We start from the raw sequence: 22464 nt of genomic DNA, 5'->3' as shown, positions 1-22464 counted from the left end.
TGTTGTATTACCCATATGTAGATATGTAAATATATGCATCTAACTAATATTTTTTCCAAGTCATGTCTGCTTTTAAGTAATTTTTTTAAAAATCTTAAAAAAACCATCACCTTCTTTGAAAGAATGCATACTAACATATAAATCAAGTAATAAGTCATCTCTTGAATATCAGTATATGGTTTCCATGTGGAAAATAGCACCTCTTGCCATAAGAGGTCATCACTTATCATTAATAATATCTGGCTATTTGGAACTTTTTGATGTCAGACACAACTAGTGTCTGAAGCTCCTTGAATATCTTATTATCTGTGAAGCAAATAATTTATTATTTTACCATAACTTATTAAATTAAGAGACAGAAATAAATACTCAAGTTACTACACTTTAAAATTGCCTCTAGAAAACTTTAGGACAGGAAGAACAAGTTTGCATGGAACATAAAGGGCTTGTCCTCCTGGTGGCGCAGCGTAACAGTTCATGAATTATTCGCATATACGCATCCATAGTAAGTATACTTCAATAAGTATTTACAAGCATGTGTGGAAAGAAATCTTAGGGATACTGCCACAACAGAAGCGTAGTGCTGATAATTGCTAATCCTGAGTTAAATGAGTGAGAACAGGTTATAATTAGAGGGTTTTGTAATTTTCCAAGTTTTCAAGTTTTAAAGATTGTACGCAGACCTATTCCAAAAGTAAACTGTGACAGAAAATAATGACTGGAAAGATCAGTATTGCTGGACTGTATCAGCTGACACTTGTTGCTAACTGCAACTACTACATATCCAAGTTTCTACAGTGTATGACGATTGATGCTCTGCTTCAGAATAATTATAACACTTTCATCTGCTTCCATAAAAAGTTCCAATTTATAGATGTAAGAAAACAAGGAACTGCAGGTTCTTTTTGTTTTGCAAAGTCACAATTTTGAAGACAAAGCTGTTTTGATTAAAGTTTTAAAACTTGATTTTTCATTAAAAATATCAATGTACAAAAGTTTGCTCCACTAGTAAAATATTTGACACAGTCCAAAATTATCTTTTCTCATAATAAAGCATATTATACTTAAACTGTGTTATAGATATACAAGTGACTTACTTATCTCTTGCTACTAAATATGTAGTTTGTATCTTTAATATTTCAGTGGCCATTTAATTTTGCATCAAGATGCCTGATATGAAACGCATCAGACTCAGGAAGGTAGTGAATATGATCTACTGAATCTACTAAAATTTCACGATGTAAGAGAGATTTTAGAACAAGCTACCGGGATTTAAATTCACAGCCACTTGTACACAGTATTGCCATAACGTTAAAAATGTATTGTACAGACACTTAGAGTGCGCTTACTTTGGCCCAGGCAATTTCTGAATCTAGATCAGAAAGCAAGCTCTCTGAAGTGGACTTCTGCACAAGCTCAGCCTCAGTGTTAGCCAGCCACTCTGACAAAGATGTGGCCTCCTTCCTCATTTTGCGTGCCAGCTGGGATGCTCTTTCAAGGTCTTGTTTTCCTTCTGTCACCTACAAAAAAAAAAAAAAAAAAAAAAAAAAGGAAAAAAGAAAAAAGAAAACAAAGTCAGATTTTAAAAGACAGCAAAAATGAAAGTGCTAACCGGCTAAAATATCCACCCACATATATGAAATTCTTGCATCTTAGGACTGTCTGGCATTAGGGGAAGACCCTGAAAAGAAAAATCTTTTATAAACATCTGTATATTACTATACAAAGCAGAATATATAAAAATATAATTTCAAATTAAGATACACCTAAAGGGAGACAACAAACCTGCACACCAACTTATTTTTAGCTAGTAATCACCAAATTGATGTTTAAATTTTGTTATGATCCTTTAACTGAAACTCAAGGGGATATAGAATCCAGTTAGGTAAAATTCAGTTCCTTTTTGTATTTTGATAGCCTGTCTAACAGAAAGCTGTAAAGAAAAATTTCACTGACAATCTAGTCTGCCCTTGAAAACAGCTCAGTAAAGTGAATATGAAATTTGATGTTTGCTGCAGCATAATCAATTCTATTTCACACTAGCTACACAATTAGTCTGGTCAAACTTTAACATAGACTTGAGAATAAATCCAACCACAGCAGTCAGATTCAACTGACATTTCGAAAAATTGCCCTCTGTTTCAGCTCACAAACAAATCATAACATTACATTGCAAACAATTCTGCCTTTGTATCCTTTCCCAATTTCTTGCCTACATGCTTTCTGCATTATAGATGTGTAGGTTCCACTAGAATCCACACCTTTGTGAATGTCATCCACTTTACAACAACAAAACATATCCTAGGACCCATTTCAAAATATTCCAACAATGTAATCTGGCCACTTACCCATAGCTTCATTCACAAAGCACTGAACAGGCATGAGTGTGCTTGCACTTCTGTCTTAATTTAGGTAGGATAATAATCCCCTATTTCCCTGTTCCCCCTTAAGGATTTAACCATTTGTAAACACTACACTTAGTAATTAAATAGCTATTTATCCAAGAAAATTACTCATATCAATACTTAATGCAGCTCATGGGAAATACAGGTTTGCCCACATTTTTTATTTCATACTGACTGCAACCCTTTAGATGGATTACAATTAGAAACCATCATGACACCTCCTAAAAAAATTTACAAGAATTCAAACTTCTCATATGACAATCTGATAGTAAATTATCTTGCAGGCTGGTTTCCAGAGAAGAGAACGTACAACAGCGTTCAAAGACTTCAGCAAATAGCAGGCCAGCTTTGCTAGAGCCATGAAAGCTCTGTGAACCTTCCTTTCTCCAAAGCTGCTCTCCCTTCAGGAACACTCTGTTAGCACAAGGGTCTTGCACAACTACAGGGACTGTTATGTGTAATCTTTAATCTCTCAACTGATTGTTCCTGTATGTAGCAACTAGCCTATACAGTATCAGCTTCAGAATCAAAACAGCACCTGACATCAAAACAAAGAAGGGAATTTATATGCAGACAAATGTTTACACGTACAGTTGTTCTACTTACCTGTGCTCCCAAGTCATTGTAAAGAAATTTCAGTGCTGTCAGTTGTTCATCCATCCCTTTGGGATTATCTGTCTGTTGTTTCTGTACAATTTGCCTTCCTGTCTTGATGACAGTTTCAACCTCCAATTTCACCTCACTGAGGGTCTTATAGAGTTTCTGAAAACACAAATATGTTTATTGGTGATCAATTTGTAGTGCAGATATTCAGACTTTGCTTCACGTGGGGACCTGACCACCCAATTGCATTTAAACTCTGAGCGATAGATTAAAAGCAGCATCTGCCAAGAAGATTTCAGACTCCTGATGTTCCATATTTTATTCTAGTTCTAATTTTCACCCAAAAAAAGGATTATTCCAATAAATCAGCAGTGTTTACTCCATAACATTACCACACGTGTGATCTGTATTTAATCTTATGTACAGTACTTGTTTTGTTCAAATACTAAGAACCAAGCAAACTTGCCCCCGGAGTGATGCTTCTCCATAACACAAGGTGATCCAGGGAAGGGAGGTTTTATAAACTCAGCTTTTCCACCACCTATGTGATCAACAATCCACTATTTATGTCCACATTCTCACCCTGAAGAATCAAAGGACTTTAGTTATCAGTTGGCGTGTTGGCATTTTGCAGAGTTTTAACAGTTGCATCAGGACTTCATGCAAAATTTCCTCAGGACAGAGTTTCAGCAAGAAGAATTTCACAAGAAACACCCCCCCCAAACATAAGTTACAAACTTTGCATATTTACCATGCAACTGTCCAGATGAGCCTGGACTACATCTGGATCAGTATCCTTCACATCCAAAACGTGAAGTTCTGCTTTTACACCATCCAACACCCGCTTGCAATCCAACATGCGCTGCTCGAAATTGGCTGGTTTCTGGAAAAGCTGATACTTTGTAGATACTTCACGGAGTTTTCTCTGTTTTAATGAACAGTGTGTTAAAAGATTGTTTTAAATTAATACCTGCACTTCAAAAAATAACAGTCTAAAGCGTCTCCCCAGCAGATTCTATCTCACCTCTCATGCCACCACAACTCGGCATACATGACAATGCTATTTGCCAAGCCAAATTCCATCATCTATTCCTAATCTTCACCTGAGGTGCAAGAGAACTGTAATTCTGTACCACACACTTTCAAGATATCCATTCTACTAAAACAGAGACTTTCTGACTTTCAGCATTTATCCCATGATACTTATGAACTTTAGAGTTCCTTATTCAATTCATCTAGTGCTGCTTGTTTCGTAATGAAAGCATGTAAAAGCATATACTATTTAACTTCAGGTTCGGTTGATTGCACCAAGCAATTTACAGGCCGACAACAGCAGCGTGCAATTGAAAAACCAGAAGCTCTTCACATTTAAATTCTTAGTGCGACTCTCATTTTTACCTGCAAAGCATCCAGCTGAGTTCCACCACGGGGAGACCTGCATTCAGGAGAAGCAGGAGGGAAAGAGCGAGCACTTTTCTTGAGTTCCTCTATGGTGGATTCATGAGCTGCAATCTCAGCTTGAATTTTCTGCCACATCATAGAAACAGGAAAAAATTATGGTACAAAACTTCTTGCAGAGGGGAAGAGGAGCTTGCTTACCACTTACTACCCATCAGAAGTAAATCCACTATATAAAAGTTAAATGCTGCGAGGTTTATTTTAAATATTCTGGCTCTGGAGACAGATTGCTAAATTGAAAGCCGTTAAGGTTGTTATTCAATACAACGTTCTTTAAAAAAGGAAAACAATGCAGATTACAAAAGATATCATCTAGTGCATCAGCATATGACTGAAATGAAGCCTTCATGAGTTACTAAATCTATGCAGAACACTATTGTAGAATAATTTAATTGTTTAGGTTGGAAAAGACCTTTAAGATCATTGAGTTCAACCGTTAACCTAACACTGCCAAGGCCACCACTAAACCATGTCCCTAAGTGCCACATCTACACATTTTTTTAATGCCTCCAGGAATGTCAACTCAACCACTTCCCTGAGCAGCCTGTTCCAATGATTGACAACCCACTCGGTGAATCAATTTTTCCTAATATCCAATCTAAACCTCCCCCTTCATAGCCTGATGCTGTTTCCTCTTACCCTGTAGCTAGTTGTCTGGGAAAAGAGACCTACCTCCACCTGCCTACAACCTCCTTTCAGGCAGCTGTAAGAAAGCAGCAAGGTCCCCCTGAGCCTCCTCTTGTCCAGGCTAAACACCCCCAGCTCCCTCAGCCGCTCCCCATCAGACTTGTGCTCCAGACCCTTCCCCAGCTCCGTTGCCCGTCTCTGGACACGCTCCAGAACCTCAGTGTCTGCCTTGCAGTGAGGGGCCCCAACCTGAACACAGGGTTCCAGGTGCGGCCTCACCGGTGCCGGGTACAGGGCAACAATCACATCCCTAGTCCTGCTAGCCACACTGTTTTGGATACAGACCAGGATGTTGATGGTTTTCTTGGCTACCCAGGCACACTTCTGAGTCATGCTGAGTGGATGTCACCCAGCACCCCCAGGCCCTTTCCCACCAGGCCCTTTCCAGCCGCTCTGCCCCAGCCTGTAGCGCTGTGTGGGGCTGGTGTGACCCAGGTGCAGGACCCGGCACTGAGCCCTGTTGAACCTCATGCAGTTGGCTGGGCCCATCCAGCCTGTCCAGGTCCCTCTGCAGAGCCCTCCTGCCCTCAAGCAGATCAACATTCCCAACCAACTTGGTGTCATCTTCAAACTTACTGAGGGTGTGCTCAATCCCCTCATTCAGATCATGGATAAAGATATTAAACGTAACTGGTCCCAGTATGGAGCCCTAAGGAACACCGCTTGTGACTGGCTGCCAACTGGATGTAACTCCATTCACCACTACTCTGTGGGCCTGTTTGTCCAGCCAGTTTTTTTACCCAGCACAGAGTACAGCCATCCAAGCCATAAGCCACCAGTTTCTCCAGAAGAATGCTGTGGGAAACAGTGTCAAATATCATGAGATACTTCAAAATGTTTTATAGCAAAAAGCTATACTGGAATACCTGGGCCTCCTGTGGCATCTGAAAAGCATCCACCCTATCAGTCAGGTAAGATGTCAGCTGTCTGTCCAGCTCTGCTAAGTTTTCCTGCAAGACCTGCAACATGTGGTCAGTTTCTCGCATGGTCTGAAGCTGCTGTTCCAAGGCAATCTGCCGGCTCACCGCCTGAGTGGAACAGAAACGTAAGACAAGATGGAGCAGTAATTCAATACGAATTATATTAGAAATTTCTCAAAATAAGGTGGGGGAGACTCAAAAAATCCTATCCAGTAATCTATCTAAAGACAGTGAAAGCAAGCCCTAGAAGGCAGCAATTTTTGAAGCCTGCTGTGATTCATACCAGTAACGAAGAGTGGCATACAAGAATTTTGCTGCTAGATATACAGGATAGTGAAAACATTCTTCCTGATATGATAGGAAAGACAAGTATTCTGTTAAACATACCAGTTTCAAAAAAACAGTGATTCAATGGGAATCGTGGACTTTGTAATACGCTACAGATCAATATTGTTAGATGTATAAACTTGCACATTTTCTTGCAAAACGATAAAGTCTATCTTTCTGTTACAGTGTAAAAACAGAGGTTCACAGTTCCTTCCCTCCATTGCCTCTCCTTTCAACAGGCAAAGCTTCCAAGTTCATCTGAAATGTCATTACTAGCATGGGAACAAAAATTCCCCACTATCAACACATGCACAGACCAGTGGGTGTGTACATACACACACAGAGACACGGAAAGTTGTCAGCAGCCCGGTGTGTTAGCACTGCAGCTGCCAGCAGAGTTTTTATCTGGCAATAAAGTAGTGTTAAAACAGGAAAAGCAATAGTGAATGCTAACTTAAATGACAGCACGTAGCCCCCAGGTGAGGGCACTGCATTCATTGCTGCTCGATGTAATGAGGATGAACTGAAATCCCCTCTGACTACACCTTGGCAGTGACAGAAAAACACTCCCATCCTACAATTTGGTGGGGTCCTGCATTACCAGGGTGCAGAACACAAGTTACAAATTTATGCAGCCTGAAATACCACTAGTCTTCCTCTAGTTATTAAATCTGGAAAAGTTTAGTCTAAAGTATGAGAAGAGGAAAGGGGACAACATAACAGATGGGGAATGATAAGAATGTTTTCCCTCTGTTCCTTATTTCAATGTGACTTCTTCCCAGCCATTTCAAAGAGAGAAAATGTCACTTATTCCTGTTTCTTCATTTTTTACAGTTAGTGAGCAGCTCACCAGTATTTATGGCAGTAGGAAGGGAATATTAACCTCAGTTATTGAGCTGTCCGCCTTGAGACTGGAATTGCCTTTTCGTCAAAATTACCTGGAAAAATACTGGGGGTCCCCGCACTGCAAGGGTGTGCAAGTGTGCAAAACAAAGCCTGATGCAAGTTGAGGCGGGAGGGTGGCGGGGAAGCATCTTGCTTTTAGGGCATTATTCCAAACTGAAAACAGCTGACAACATTGTGAAGGTTTTTCCTCCTTTACCTGTATTGCAGTCCTGCATCTATGAATTCAGCTAACAGGAATTATTTCAGACCACTGAGCTGAAAGACCCAGTCTACTCCAACCCCACCCCCAAATTCTTACCAAGTGACTCAATTCCTCATAGCGGGCATTGAAAGCCTCCAATTTTTCACTGATGATATCATCAAGAATCCCTCCATCAATCAGCGTCTGCCCAAGTTCCCGAATCTGGGTTCGATTATCAGCTGGATGACGTAGGACTGATTCCAGGGACTAATCAGCAGAGAAAGTTTTAAAGGTCAAGACACTAAACATTACTGCATTTTCAGAGGTGGAAATCTGGCTGCATGCACAGAAGTTTTACACTTCAAATGTCTTGAGAGTGCTGTAAAAGCACAAAGTAGTTCTGGCTTAATCCATGATGGCACAAGGCAAGTACAGCGGTCATTTTGCTTTAGATAATTAAACTTCACAGCACTTCTCACCTATTCACATCATTTCATGCCATAGGGCTGGAAGGAATCAATTCACACAGGACAGGAGAGAGCATACAATTTTACCATGACACCAAGTGCAACACAATTATATACAGCAAAATTCAGCTTTTGCTGGAGGATCTTACAAATATCCATTCCAGATTCAGAGTAATATGTTCATTTAACCTGAAGAATCAGAATATTCAACACAAATACTACACTTCTGTAGAATACTGATATATGGGGGTTTTAAACTGAGCTATCTGAAAAGCTAATAGCCCAACAGAATGACTACAATACCTCAAGAGCATCATTGACAGCATCCAACTTATCAGGCAGATTTTCTGTCCTTTGCACCCTTTCTTCCAGATTGTTTAGCCAAGCTGTTTCTAAATCAAGATACTGAAGCAGCTCAATCCAACAGGACCACACCTCCTAGGAGCAACATTAAAAACAAATTAGCTTAGAATGCCAGGTGTAGCTCAAATACCCCATGAACAGCTTAAACTAGTTATGTTTCTGAGGCATTCACCTAAAATAGGCAAGTAGAAAATATTCCAAAACAAGCCATGACACAGCAAGTTTTAGACAGGAAAGCCTGCAACTATAGCAGCAAGATAAAAAGTAATAAGCAAAATACATATAGAAGTCTCTAAATTCATGCTGAAATTGTCACTGACATCCAGATTCTTATAACAATTTAAGAATGTAACAAAATGTATCCACTCCTTTTGAAAGACAGGGCATACACAACCAACCCCAAACTATAATCAACATGTTCCAAGTACCATCATGTATCAACCTTTAATCTCAGAGAAGTTTATTTTTGTCATTTTGAAAGACACATGGATGGACAAGAGAGCTGTGAGACAAGGTTATTTATTTGTACAAGTGTTGATTACAATGCAGATAATAAAAGCCAAGTCAAGTCGTTTCTCACGGATTCCAAGGATGTCATCTCAAGGTAACATAACCTTGGAAAGGAGCCACAGCAAAATGCATTTACAATGAAGGTACTGGATTCAGTGACAAAACTGGACTTTTAAGTGTCCTTCTCCATTCCTCTTGTGCCACCTGCCTCCATTTTACAAAGCTGAGAGCTATCGTTCTTACCTCCAAAGTGTGGCACTTCCCTCGGATCCGATTGCACAGTAGCTGATAGTTCTCCAGCACAATGTTCAGCTCTGTTGCCAAGTCCTGACCACTAGACGGCACTTTGGCAGCCAACATCTTGATGTTGTCTTTAAGAATCTTCACCCGCACCTCTTTCTGCAACACATCCTCCTTTGCTCTCTGCCCAAAGAAACATGTTACACAATCAGCCCTCAACTGCCATACGGACAACTATTCACCACTCAAACCAAAGATGAGCAGTTTAACCTTGGAAGTGTTGCTGCCAAAGTATCCTTGGGTCTGAGCACAACAAAATACGATGCTAACTTGCATGGAATTCAGATTATGTTAGTAAGCATTGAAAAATCCTATATTATTAAACACAGACATATTTACCATTTATGGTTTGTTCATTAAAAATGCATGACTCAAAGCAAAAGAGTTCAATTTCAGAGCTATTTATGCACTAGCATACAGATATGAAAAAGAGAAATTCATCAGAAAAAAAAAGGTTTGCTAAAAACAAGCAGATCAAGGAAAAAAGGCAGGGTGATCTTACAGAGGTTATGAGTCTCAGAGCTCAGTAACTATCTCCCAAAGTTATCTAGGAAAGAGGACATAATTACTCAGGACATGTGCAACTGCAAAGTTGGGACCTCTCACATAGCTGTTGGGTGCACTAGAGGAATATGCAAAAAGGATAACTAGAAGAATTCCTTCAAGGCAACTGTACTCATAGGAGCTTGGTAACAAACATGCACAATAAACGCAGCACAACTCCCAACACAGGCCTGGAGAAATTGTATTATCAGCTGTTAATTTTTGCCCTAACCAGTATTCGGGAAGCATGATAGCTAGAAGACGGATCATACAGACCTGCCTGAGCCTGTCTCTGTTGAGACAACTAGAAGGCTCCAGAAATACAGACTTTCCTATATGTCTTTATTTTCAGGATTCAAGGGCGTTTTTATGAAGTTGAAGTACCTTTGATATATAAAGCACTGCACTTTATGGTAGAATTCAGTACATGACAGCATTATTGTTGTACATATTGTTCAAGGTGTCTTCTAAATGTAAGGCAATCAGAAAAAAAGCCAGCTAATGGAAGGGCAAAGAATGGAAAAATCTGGGGAACATTATTTTATGGAAGGATTAGGAAAAAACACCTAGCCTCATCTTAAACCTACACCTTCAAATGCCAGCAGGAGTTCCACTCTGTTCAAATGAGAGCAGAATTAGGCAAGCTCAAAAGTTTTTCAAAACCTTATGTAAAAATTCTCCTGGTCAAATATACAGACTGTGTTCTCTCTCAGTCCTAAAATAGTCCCAGCATAATATTCTTACTACAAACAAAAGAAGATATGCAAGTGTTACAGTAAGCTTAATGGTTCAATGACACATCTGCCAAATTTAAAAGTACAGAATATAATCTGGATTTGACAAAGGTAAATGTGTTCAAAGTCACTCAGATTGCAAATGAAAAGAGGGTTCTTTCTTTTCTTGGCTTGTGTTCAGCAGGCTGTCAGACTACGTGATCTCAAATGGCTTCAAAGGACATGAATATATTAAAACACTTGTTAAAGAGTGCTTCAGAAAGCCCTTCAAGAAGAACAATTCAAAACTTCAAATAGATTTGTCAAAGCACTTGTAAGGGAGGAAAAATTTTTTTATACTCCGTCGACTAACTGCATAGTGGATACTCACTTAAATAATGTGAACACAAGTTAAAAACATTTGTGAAGATACGCCTGAACTCTTAGATTTAAAAGCAGAGAGAATTACTGTTTACTTTGCACATACATTCAAGAAAATTATCTATTCAACTGGTAATTTATGAAACAAAAATAGCTCCTTCCCCTCCATTTATTTGGCTACCAGTCCCAAAATTAGAGAAGCAGGGACCAGCACCACTGTTTGCAACAGATGAGGAACACAAGATAACCTTACAACAGAACTGTTTTAAACTGCTTTTCTAAACATGGTTTTACTATATCTAGGGGACAAGAAACTGAAGCCCAACAGTTAGCAGCAGGAGAATGTTTTCACAACTGCTAATTTAGACAGGGATAATATATCACCTTTTCTTTCTTTCTCAAGTTCCATCTCCTGCAATAAGTTTCCATATTCTTACTCTTTGACATGCTATACCTAGCAAGCCTGGCTCAACAGCTGGGCAAGCTGCTACTCATTATGAAACCTCTATCCCTCATGGCCGAATAGAACATCTGCTTTTCTAGCTTGTGATTTAAAAAAAAAAAAAATCCACAAAGCAAAGCTGGAAAATACCACTAATCTTGTCATGACCTGAGCTCCTTTCTACATAGATAATAATTCCACAAAAGGTCAACCCCCAAAGCCATTAAGTTTTGTTTCTCTTTAAGCAGGTCTCTACAATGACTTGTTATTCCTGACCTTCATTTCCTCCACTGCATTCTCTAGCTCTTCAGGGGACTTGTACTCGAAATCTTTCTCCAAATATTCCTCTTCAGCTTGGGTCATCCATTCTTGCATCTCCGCCAAATCCTTCTTCAGATTTACAGCTTTTTCCTGACTTTCAGACAGGCGATTTTTCTGACTAATGATCTAGAATCCAAGGTGGAGAAAGAAACAGCAGTTTTGTTACTTAAATGTCCTTGCATATGTGAAAAACCACAAGGCTTTGTTAAAGTATTTTACTATCAAAACATTTTCAGGCCTTTTTAATTAACATAAGACTTTTACACACATGAACTCATGATCCATTTTTTGCAGATCAACAAAATCTAGAGGTGATGGAAGGAGGAAATTGACCCTTTTTTTTGCCTTGTTGCATGTGAACTAATCCCTGAAAAATAGTCAGATGGAAAACCACCTCGTGATCACAAGTATCATATAGTTAGGTATGTCTTTATACAGAGCACTAAAAATGCTTCAGGCATCGCTTCTTTCCACAGCCCATGCATTCTGGATTCCACATCAACAGCACGGTTCTCCAGCACAGATCCTTGCCAGGCGTTACAAATAAACAGTATGTTTCTACATAGAGCAGAAAGCTTCCACCCAAAAGAAACTATCAAATATAGAAGAGGCAGTCTACCTATAGTCTTTTTTTTTTTTTTTTTAACATTGTTTGGAAGCAGGCAGAAATTACACAGGGCCAGAATAATATTCCAGATTTCAGGAACACAGAACAAAATAAATCAAGACTTCCCTCCCACCCACCCCAGAAAGAGCAGCATGAGACAAAGAGAACAAATTAATTTTTAGTTACAAACAAAGTATTCAAACAAAACTACTGTTGCACAGGTATCCCCCAACATATTTGTAACTACTGAAGGGTTCATTAGGCAAAGTTGGATTTCAGCCACTTGGCCAGTGGAACAAGTAAAAACACACTTGTCCCACTGTTTCACTGCTTCACCTCTTCACTATCCTACCAATGTCACACAACTGAACAAACAGCTTAGTAACAAGCACGCACTGGCAATGTATTGAGAACTCACCTGTTTGCTCAATTTCTCCCATTGAGTCTGGCAGTCTACTAGCCTAGACTTTGCCCAAGTATTTATGCTTGCAATAGGCTGAGCTCTTAAAGCAGACTCTACTTCTTTCATCTCTTTCAGTGATGGTTCAATCAGCTCCATTTCGTTGACAAACATCTGAGCACATATCAGAGAAAATGAATAATTTTTGTAGGTTTTAATTATTCCAGAGAAACTGGAATATAAATATAAAAGCATATTGATATGTTCAATAACAGACTGTTTAAAAAATCCTTCAGTGGCCCAAAACAACAGAACTACGCAACTGAAAAACAAAATACAGCTTGCCATATGCAAAGCAAACATTCTCACATGCCAAATGTCAACGCTGGAATAACTCAAGTTTGTAGATTATGTGCACTAAATAACCTGATGTTTCTGGCATACCTCAGACTTACATTCTTCCCCTGGAAACAAACATTAGAAGGTACACTGTAATTACTTAATACAAGATGAAATTCTTGTATTTGTGACCATTATGCATCACTAGCTAGAAAGGAATCTTATAAGGCACACATAATTCCTAAACCCTAGGAGTTTAATCAAAGTTATTTGCTTGCTATTTTTATTGCCCTTGGGAGTTTAATGCAGAAAGCCCTTTTCTCTCACAGATTCAGTTCCCTAATCACGAGATTGGGAAAAATATATAAACGTTCTCAGAGGAAATAATGTCACCTTGTGGATGAGTATTTGTAAACATGGTGAAGACCTTTGAAAAGTACAAAGTGTTACGGCTGCACACAAGGAGCCAATTAAAATATGCCCTGAAGAAAGATAAAACAATTTTTATGGCAGGCTTTATGGAATATGTCATGGACAATATTTAATGATGTTAGTAATTATTTCAAAAGAATACTTAAAAGAGTAAAACTCACTGTGCACTGGTCAAGTTGTCTTTGAAGTCCTTCTCTATCTCCTTGAACAGCCTTTTCTGTCATCAAGAAGTCTTTCACACCATCCATCCACTTCTGAACAACTTTTGAATCAGCCTGAATCAAATACAGTAAATGAAGAGTTGACACAGTGCTGTGATGAAGAATGCATGGCTGTTGCATTTCAACTTCTAGCAGCTTTAAAAGAATATTCTACAAGCTGCTAGCGTTGCCTTGGTTTTGAATCAGACCTCCTTTGGTTTAAATTTTGGGTTTGGTTGTTTGGCGGGTTTTTCCCCCTCAACTTCTCTGTTCTCAAATTTATACAAAAGTTAAATTCACAATAATGATATTCTGCTGTCCATGCCACAGCATTGTTTAATTGACACTGCACTGTTCCAGGCTATCTATCACACAGAAACACGAGATCAATTAAGGAGGCAAGCATGGCTTCAAGTAGTATGTGGTTACCCTTCAAATGAAGGACCTGGCTGAAGGCTGGGATTAGCATTTTACTGATGACAGAAACCACATACAACTGCTTTCACTACACTCATTTGAGAGACATATTGCACTCCAAGGAAAAGGGAGCCCTACAGAAATATATGCAGTGAGAAGAGGATGGGGTAAGGCTAAGCATACCTGACAAGCAGAAGCTATGTTGGGAAATCCATTTGTCTTTGACAGAAACACAGACATACAAAGGAAATACCACAGACTATTAGACTAACCACTAAAAACAACAACAACAAAAATCTAGCTGTTTGAGGCCAATAGCAGCTACTGTACTCACTATAGCAATGCACAGGAAAGAAGTAATTACATACACAATTTCAGAGTTACTTTGCCTAACGTTTGGCAGTTGCCTTATATCCTGCGATGAGGTAGGTTGAGAGGGAGACAGGAGGATTATCTCCTTCCCATATGATTGTGGATGTTCCCAACCACCCTTACAAACAAAACCACCACAAACTTAGAGCAGGGAAAAAGCTTTTCCTTGTCCAGGTTCAAATGAGTTAATGTGATTGTCATTTTTTGATAATATAGTTTGATTTCTTTTAATCAACATTTTTGGAGTGTTTGGTTGAGTTTTTTAATAGACAGCATCTTTTTATTCTGACACAATTGTGTCACAGCACTGTTATTGAGAAGCTAAGTCAAAGCTCACCAGCTTCAACTTCTATTCTGCATGTCACTGAGGAGGAAAGCACACACTTTGTTTCCTTAAAAACCTTGAAATAACAGTTCTTTCAAGATCAATCAATACGTTACACACTGCTTCTCAAAAAAAAATGTTTGCACTAACAAAAACCGATCAGATTAAGATCACATTTTTTTTTAGGCCAGTGGTGCCATTAGAGGACAAAGCCACGACACTTTTTTTCATTCACTTTCCATTTTGGGGGAATTTCCAGCAGCTGATTAGGCTGAAATAATTTTCAAAAAAACAGACCCTAGGAGGCTTAACAGTGAACCACGCCTTAATGTAAAAAAGATAATACATATTTACAAAGGCTGCCATTGGACAAGGCATTTTAGCATATACCAAATTTAGCTCACTTACAGTAAGCTACTCACACAGGTAGCTGAAGTGAATTAAATGGGTTTACTCACAAAGTTAGGCACACATTTAAATAACTTGTTGAATTATCAGTCAAGTCTATAGGAAGTTTAATGAAGTGAACGCTCCTGCATTGCACTGGTAAATAGTTACCAATGGTCAAATACCCAGTGTAGGTTGATGTACAAGAGCTCACAATTTTTAGACATAACTAAACCACTGGACCACTATCTAAAATTTATTCCAGGCAAGAACAAAGGTCAAATGTGCTGAATTTTAACTTGTTCACTCCTAGAAAAATCACGTGACATACAGTCATGCAGTAGAAAAAAGAACTGAAGGTAATACATAATGAAAGACGCAGCAAGCCATGCATTATTAGCAGTATGATAACAGAGAATAAAAGATACAGAAATTTTCTTCTAGCAAAAACAAGATGTAAAACTACTAAAATGAGCCTTGCCTATTTTCACATAACATGAGTATTAGAGTCTCACAGCGAAACACAGATGATGTTACTAATGCATGTTTTGTCAGCTTGGGGGAGCCTCTGTCACATCACAAATCACAGAAGGGCCACCTGAGCAACAGACCCCACAGGCAGATCTGCCACTGACCTGCTCGTCAGACTAACAAGGGCATTTCAAGCACTGTTCTCCTGTCTGCTCACTGTTAAAATGAGAATAATTATATTCGATTTCTTTTTAAAATCCTAGACATGAGGAGTTTGGGGAAACTATTTTAAAGATGAATTAGGAAAAAAAGAAACATCAAAAATAAACCAACACCTGTGTGTAGTTGCACATGACCACATGTTCTCCAAGGGTGGTCATTCACTTTTTCCCCTCCTTTTCTTCCCCACTTCTAAATATTTTTCCTCCTTTAACAGCCAGATGCTTCCTCGTCTCTCAACCAAGGAGCCCAGCCATTCTCCAAACTAATCCTGGTGTCTCTGGTATCAGATCTCCAGTACGAACCCATTCAGTGTCTGCACCAGGACCACATACCCAGTCTCGCGTATCAACCTTTCTTACGGTGAATATTCCACCATGATCGGTTCAATGCCATCCACAATATTTTTATTCAACTTGCTCCACATTCTCATTTTTATCCATACGGTGCTAGCCTACAAATAGCTCTGTATAAAATCATACCACTCCTTTAAAAGGAAAAAATCAGAGACTATAAATACATGACTGTCCATCCATCGACAGCTTTATGAAACATTTAGAAAAGAGAGGAACTGTGTACTGAAAAATTCAGTTTATAAGAAAACACCCCCACTGCAAGTCCCATATTTCTACAGACAGCACCACTACATTTTTTTCCATTTTTAATTATTTAATAACTACTTCCATTGTTTCTTCTGCTTTAATTTAATTTTCAGCTTCTGTACTCCTTTTTAAGGTAACAGGGAAGTTTTTAACATCTCGCTCACAACAAAATTCTCCTCTCAGATCTATATAGCAGCATGCAACTTCAATGCTCTTCTCTCCATAGCTCTTCAAAACTCCTATGGGCATAAAAATCCTTATTAATGAGTGCTTCATAGACATGGTGATACCAACACCATATCACTTTGGACAGCCACAGAGAACAAGGCACTTAAACTCTGACTGGAAAAAAACCTGAATAATTCATTACTAAATAAAAACCTGCCATGCTAATACTGCACACATGTACCCTACATTCACAGTTAGGCATGAAAGAATTTCAGTTTTCTTTACCCAGTTAAAGGTGCAATTTAGGGAAGTAGGTGCATGTACAGACCACTCAAATGAACATGACTGAAGTGCCAAAAAAAAGTTTTGCACTTACAAGAAATTAAGGGAGAAAACAATGCTGCTAAAACTGATGAGGTCAGTAGGTCTTGCTCAGTGTAGCTACAGATAATCAAGGGAACTGGAAAGCTGCAGTCACTTGAAGAACAAGACAAAGTTTTTGCACAAATGATGCTGAGGCGGGCTTACATGCAGAATATTTACCCTGTCATGCTAAATAACTTGTAAGTGTAACCAGAAAGGGAAAGGAAGAGAATGAGGCACGGCAGGATGTTGTACGTTTAGGCCAAAGTCAGAAGAAAAATTAATGAGGATGTGACTGCTGGAAAGTAATCACCAAGGCCTTGGCTGAGTCTTAACAAGTTATTTTCTTTTGGACTCCTGTACAAGCCAGCTCACTTTAGGCAGTCAGCTCCCACTGACCAGCATCAGCTCCTCCACAGCTCCACACCACCTCACAGGCTGCTGCAAGTAGCTATGGAAGGATGGGTTCGAAGGAACCAGACTAAAAACCGAAACTCTTTCAAACACAGGTGCACAAACACACATTTTTCTGAACATGTTTTTTAGTGGGGAAGCGAGGCAGACAGGGACAGCTTTTGTCTTTATGCTTCGGGTAATACAGCCTAACAAAAGAAATACACATCTTCCCTCCAAAAATCTGCAGTTCTTCCTCCTATTCATAGGGTGTTTTGTGGCTTCCATTTACAAGCTCACTAGCCTAGACTGGACTACCATACTCATGCTATTCATACAAACACATTGCACACACACAGACTGCTAGGAGCAGCCCAAGTCCTGAAAGGAACAGTTACTAAATAACACTTTACAAGCAGGAGCAAGTTTTTCCCTCCAGCAGTTTTCCCCCCTGAAGTACGACTTTTCATGGGAGCAAGGAAGTGCACTCTGCTCTTGTCATTTACTTACAGTGTTACCCCTACTATGACTCCATGATTACCCCTACTACAACTATGACTTCTTGCAGGTTTTGGGGGCCAGGGCGGGGAGACTGGGGGGGGGGGCGGGGGGGGGCAGGCCACACAGGACTTGAGGCTTTCACTATCTTTGAACCATAATCAGCAATGCCTTGTCCAACTTTCACTGCAATGTCATGCAAGTCAATTACCTCACCTTACTAATACAAATTACAGTTTAAACACACATTCCTATACTCAAACAGTCATTAAAGAACCTGTCTAGCTTAAAAAGAAAAATCACACACACAGCTTGACGTTTGAATCCACTGAAATAAAAGAACAGTTTTCTGCTTCAGAAGGAGAGGAGAGCAAGACTAAAAGAAACTTTTGGGGAAAAGTGGTGCTGTGCACACATGGTACCAATGTTCTGAGAAGGGTGCACACAGCAAACTGCTTATTGTTTATAAGTTGTGTGATACATACACTATTAAACAGAAAAGAATGCAAGCAATTGCACATATTAAAATATGTTTAATGCATGTAAAAATACAGATTTCTGTTAGCTAATGCACGTGTGCCTTCATCCTGAGAGGCAGAGAATCTCTAAAAGCACTTCTTGCTTTTTGAGGTTTAAAATATAATAGGAAAACGAAAATAATATGAAACTGAAAGTCTATTTAAACATTATTATAGGAAAAAAAGAAACAGCAAAATATTTGGGCTTTTATAGTGCTCTGATCAACTTGCACTTTCAAGCTGATACTAAAGAACTGTTACTGCCTATTAACTTTTGGGTCACAATAATATTGCCATGGGCTAAATCGTGATTTATTTAATTCTCATCATTTTTTTCCTCTGCCCAGAGGAATATAAAGTCTAGAGCAGGGACTTAAAGGCAACACAGACACACCCATCTAACCAGTAAATACTGAGTCAACCTCAGCTATGTTACTTAAGCACTTATCTCTCCCCTTTCTATAAGCCAGTTAAACATCTAAATATCTTAAAGGGTATTATTTTAATCTCTTCATTTTTAAAGCACTGGGATTTTTTGTCATGCAGGATTTCATATGTGCTTGTGTGTGTGTGTGTATGTATATATACACACAGACATACAAACACATAAGATTAAGATTAATTCTTTAACTCTCCTTCTTCACACTTCAGAGGCCACCTGTTGGAACTAGAAAACTCACCATACCTAAACATTTTCTTTACTTCCTTTTTTAAGGGGCTGAACTAATTCTTTATTGCTGTTGACAGAAACCTCAACTTTAAGGAGCAGGTTTTCTGTAGCAGGTATGGAATTTTAATTTTAGATGTCAATTAATAAGGCACTGGGCACCTGACACCAACCACAATAGAGGGCACTCAGCCCCTGGTGGGATAAAGCCTTCAACAGCACAGCTGACATACCCTTGACCTTCAGTGTAACCTTTGCTTCCCATATTGAAAGAGGAATGCTAATTTCAAGTGAACAGTAATTCTATTAGAAGGTAAAATAATATCCTGAGCATGTCAAAAATCCTCTGCTACCCTGCTACAAATACACTATATATGCTTCCAGCCTCTGCCAGACTAGGAACCCAATCAACATTCCACTTCTCAATCAGTATCATCAGGACTTCTGCAGGAACATAAAGGGCTCTAAAACAACTGAATAACGTAACACAAAAAAATTCTTTAATTTTACCTCAAATATTCTTAACTTGGATGTAATTTCCTCTAATAGTTTAACATCTTTGGAAATCTTGAGCTTTAACTTGTCCCAGTGTCCCTGCACATGCTTGAACTCTTGCGTGTAGACCTTTTTCACATCCAAAGAAGCATGTTTCTCCAAAGCCTTTGTTTCTTCAGCAAGTTTCTCTACCCTGGGCTTCTGGGCTTCTAGTGTCTCACAAACAGTCTACAATGGGGAAAAAAAAGAAAAAAGTCTGCTTCCAGTATTAGCTATACAACAGGTACATACCCTACAAGTGCAAGTACATCAAAGAGTTTTGTTGTGCAGAGCACAGATTCAGTAAAGAGTGATAGTCCAGTTACCACAGTTATTGCTGCAGACATGTCCAAACATCCTCTTAAGCAGCAAAATCTTCAGCTGCTCTACTGGTACAGTAGCAGAGATTATAGACTGGGCTGTTGAATTTGGCCACGTAGCTCAACACACCCACGCACCTAGTCCTCTCCTGTGCTGTGTGATACCAGTACTCAAGTTAACAAAGCATGACACTGCAGTCACAAAAGAAACTGCAATGTAGACATACCAAGACCTCAGTTCTTTCATTCCCTCCAGAGATTGTTGGGTTTTTTTAAAAGGAAAAAAAAAAAAAAACCCAAAAAAAACCCCAAACAATAAAGCCCAAACGGCGTGAGTGTGTCCTTCTGAGTTCTGTAAAGTAAAATTATTGTAATGTCTAGGTGCAATGAAAGTTCTGGATACTTGAGTTTTGAAAGCTACTCTTCCAACTGGAATACAGGGAGGATACAATCTGAATATATTCACTAAGGCATTACTGATATGAAGAGTAACTTGGCTGAAATAGCTAATTTCCTAATATTAAGGAAAAATAACAGTTGAAGATAGAAGCCAAGACATGAAAAACACTGCCACTTCATTAAACTGGCCATTTTGTTTATCCTGTTTAAAATCTAGAAGAAATTTGGAATGAACACATGAAACCACTACTAATTTCACTAATTTAACTTTGCTACTATATACATTTAATTTGTACGTGAGACATATGCGCATATATTTTACTAAGGAAGAACATTCAATTTATTTGTTTACATTCTCAATTTTACTTTGTATTTACAGAAAAGAAACAGGATAAAGTATACCATTTCCTCTAACACAATAGGTAGTGAAGCAGCAATGAGACTGAAGAGGGGCGTGCAAACAAGAGCTTTCTGTGCAGGGGGTCACGGACTGAAGCAATCCTTGGCTTGGATCTATGCCTGAAACACTTACCAGTGCCTGCTACAGTGCAGGAGGAGGAGCTGGGCAATCCCAGGTCAGCAAGCAAGTATTTGTCTATGTTTTTTGAAAGAAAAAAAAAAGGTACTGGAGGTGCATGATTCTCCCTCCTCACTCCAGCCCCACGGCAGTAACTGATATTTACAAAGCAATTGTCATTCATAGATTTTCCACTACTTCATAGGTTCATAATAGGAAACAAAATACCACTTCTACTGGACAGAATTTGTGCATCAATTACCTCTATGGCTTGCAAGCACTGTTTCCCTTTGAAAGGCAATCTTGAGGCCAGAGCCGTACAGTTACTCTTGTTAACAGCCACAGGATGGAATGGGATGGATTTGTTAACCAGTGAACCTCAGAGAGTTTTTAACAGGCAGGCATGCCGCGGCTGGGCGCGCTACACCCAGGGCTTGGATGAGAGGATTACAAGCCTGCAAACCATGGCCTCACCGGGAGGGCAGAAGCAGGGTCAGGGAGTCCCCACAGCCACAGGGGAGGGACGCAGCTGCCCCAGGACAGCAAGCCTGAGCAGGCCCGGTATGGGCACAGCTGTCAGGCAGCTTCAGGGTGGCTCAGGCAGGGAGAGCTGAAAAGCAGGTCCTCAGGGAAGGAAGGGCAGGCCCTGGCTCCTGGCTTTCCTCACAGCCAGAGCTCGGGGGGCAAAGGAGCAGACCTTGGATCAGGTCACCAACCTGACCCAACCGAGCTCCTAGGAGGGGATGCTCTTGGGGCTCCTCAGCACGAGAGACAGACGCCCTGGAGAGAGCTGGGGACGTGGCCAAGGTAGTCTGAGGTGCTGCAGCACTTCAGAGAAGATCCCCCAGAGCCTTCCCTTCCCCTGGCTGAGCAGTCCTACCTCTCAGCCTCATCTCCTGGCACAGGCAGTGAGAGAAGCTGTGAAGTTCGTAGGCTTGGAGATAACCCAGCCCTCACCTGGATGCATCCCGCAGCAGCCTGCGCTAACCCAGCTCTCAGCAACCAGCCCTCCAAGGCTGCTTCCACCCTTCCACACCTCTATCAACCTCCAGCTCAGCAAATTTTTAGTTATCCCACTGAAAACCAGGCAGGAGAAATGAGGACGGCATAGATCAATAAGCAGCTTCCTTGCTCCGGTGCAAAGGCAAGAGTTACCTTTGCCTGCTGCAGGGCCTTCTCAACCTTGCTGGGCTCACTCAGCCCACCGGTAATGGCCTGCTGCTTGCGCTCCAGCTCACCCAGCATGTCCTTCAGCCGCTGCAGTGAGTCCACATACTCCTGGCTTGGCTGGCTTTCCATCTCTGGTACCGTTAAAGGGAGTAATGGAACAAAATACAAGGTGAGGAAATAGACACAAAATCTGAACTATAGGAGAAATGTGAACATAAAGTTAGCAGCATCATTTAGAAACAAGAAATCACGAGAGAGATACTTGTACGTTTAATCCTGCCAAGACCTTCTAAGAGCTAAAACTCTTCGGCTGGTGTCAAATTTATTTTCCTTTAAAAAATATGAAAGAATATATACTATATATTATATGGAATATAATGAATATACTACTACAACCTCCACCCCCCCCCCAAAAAAAAATACTTAAAACTCAATCCCATGTTCAGAATTTTCTTATACCCCTAAGTACCTAAAATCTCTTGGGGCAGGCAGGGTGGAGTAATCAAAGGTCCTTGGGCTTTTGCATGCCTAACCCCCTTCTATTTAGCATTTTTCATTTTATAAGAAAGTTTTATTAGACGTATCTGGTATTTATATGCAAATACACACAGAGATACCT

At 39.8% G+C, this 22464-nt stretch overlaps 1 protein-coding gene across 5 annotated transcripts in view; it reads right to left on the bottom strand.

Annotated features, from left to right (window-relative positions):
* UTRN (utrophin) overlaps positions 1–22464 on the bottom strand; it is a 386536-nt gene that overhangs the window by 258776 nt on the left and 105296 nt on the right. For all 5 annotated transcript variants that reach the window (XM_056344155.1, XM_056344154.1, XM_056344157.1 and 2 more), the window contains 13 exons: positions 21831–21976; positions 19416–19628; positions 13467–13580; positions 12553–12708; positions 11483–11653; positions 9071–9250; positions 8258–8392; positions 7605–7754; positions 6020–6181; positions 4407–4535; positions 3760–3933; positions 3012–3167; positions 1350–1520 (listed from right to left, as the gene is read on the bottom strand). In XM_056344155.1, coding sequence (XP_056200130.1) covers positions 1350–1520; positions 3012–3167; positions 3760–3933; positions 4407–4535; positions 6020–6181; positions 7605–7754; positions 8258–8392; positions 9071–9250; positions 11483–11653; positions 12553–12708; positions 13467–13580; positions 19416–19628; positions 21831–21976 — 2057 coding nt within the window. The remainder of the gene's footprint in view (positions 1–1349; positions 1521–3011; positions 3168–3759; positions 3934–4406; positions 4536–6019; positions 6182–7604; positions 7755–8257; positions 8393–9070; positions 9251–11482; positions 11654–12552; positions 12709–13466; positions 13581–19415; positions 19629–21830; positions 21977–22464) is intronic.

This window comes from Falco biarmicus, chromosome 6 (assembly GCF_023638135.1).
Source record: "Falco biarmicus isolate bFalBia1 chromosome 6, bFalBia1.pri, whole genome shotgun sequence".
Classification (NCBI taxonomy): Eukaryota; Metazoa; Chordata; class Aves; order Falconiformes; family Falconidae; genus Falco; species Falco biarmicus.
The sequence above is the reverse complement of the archived record's forward strand: the minus strand, read 5'-3'. Positions and strand labels throughout refer to the sequence as shown.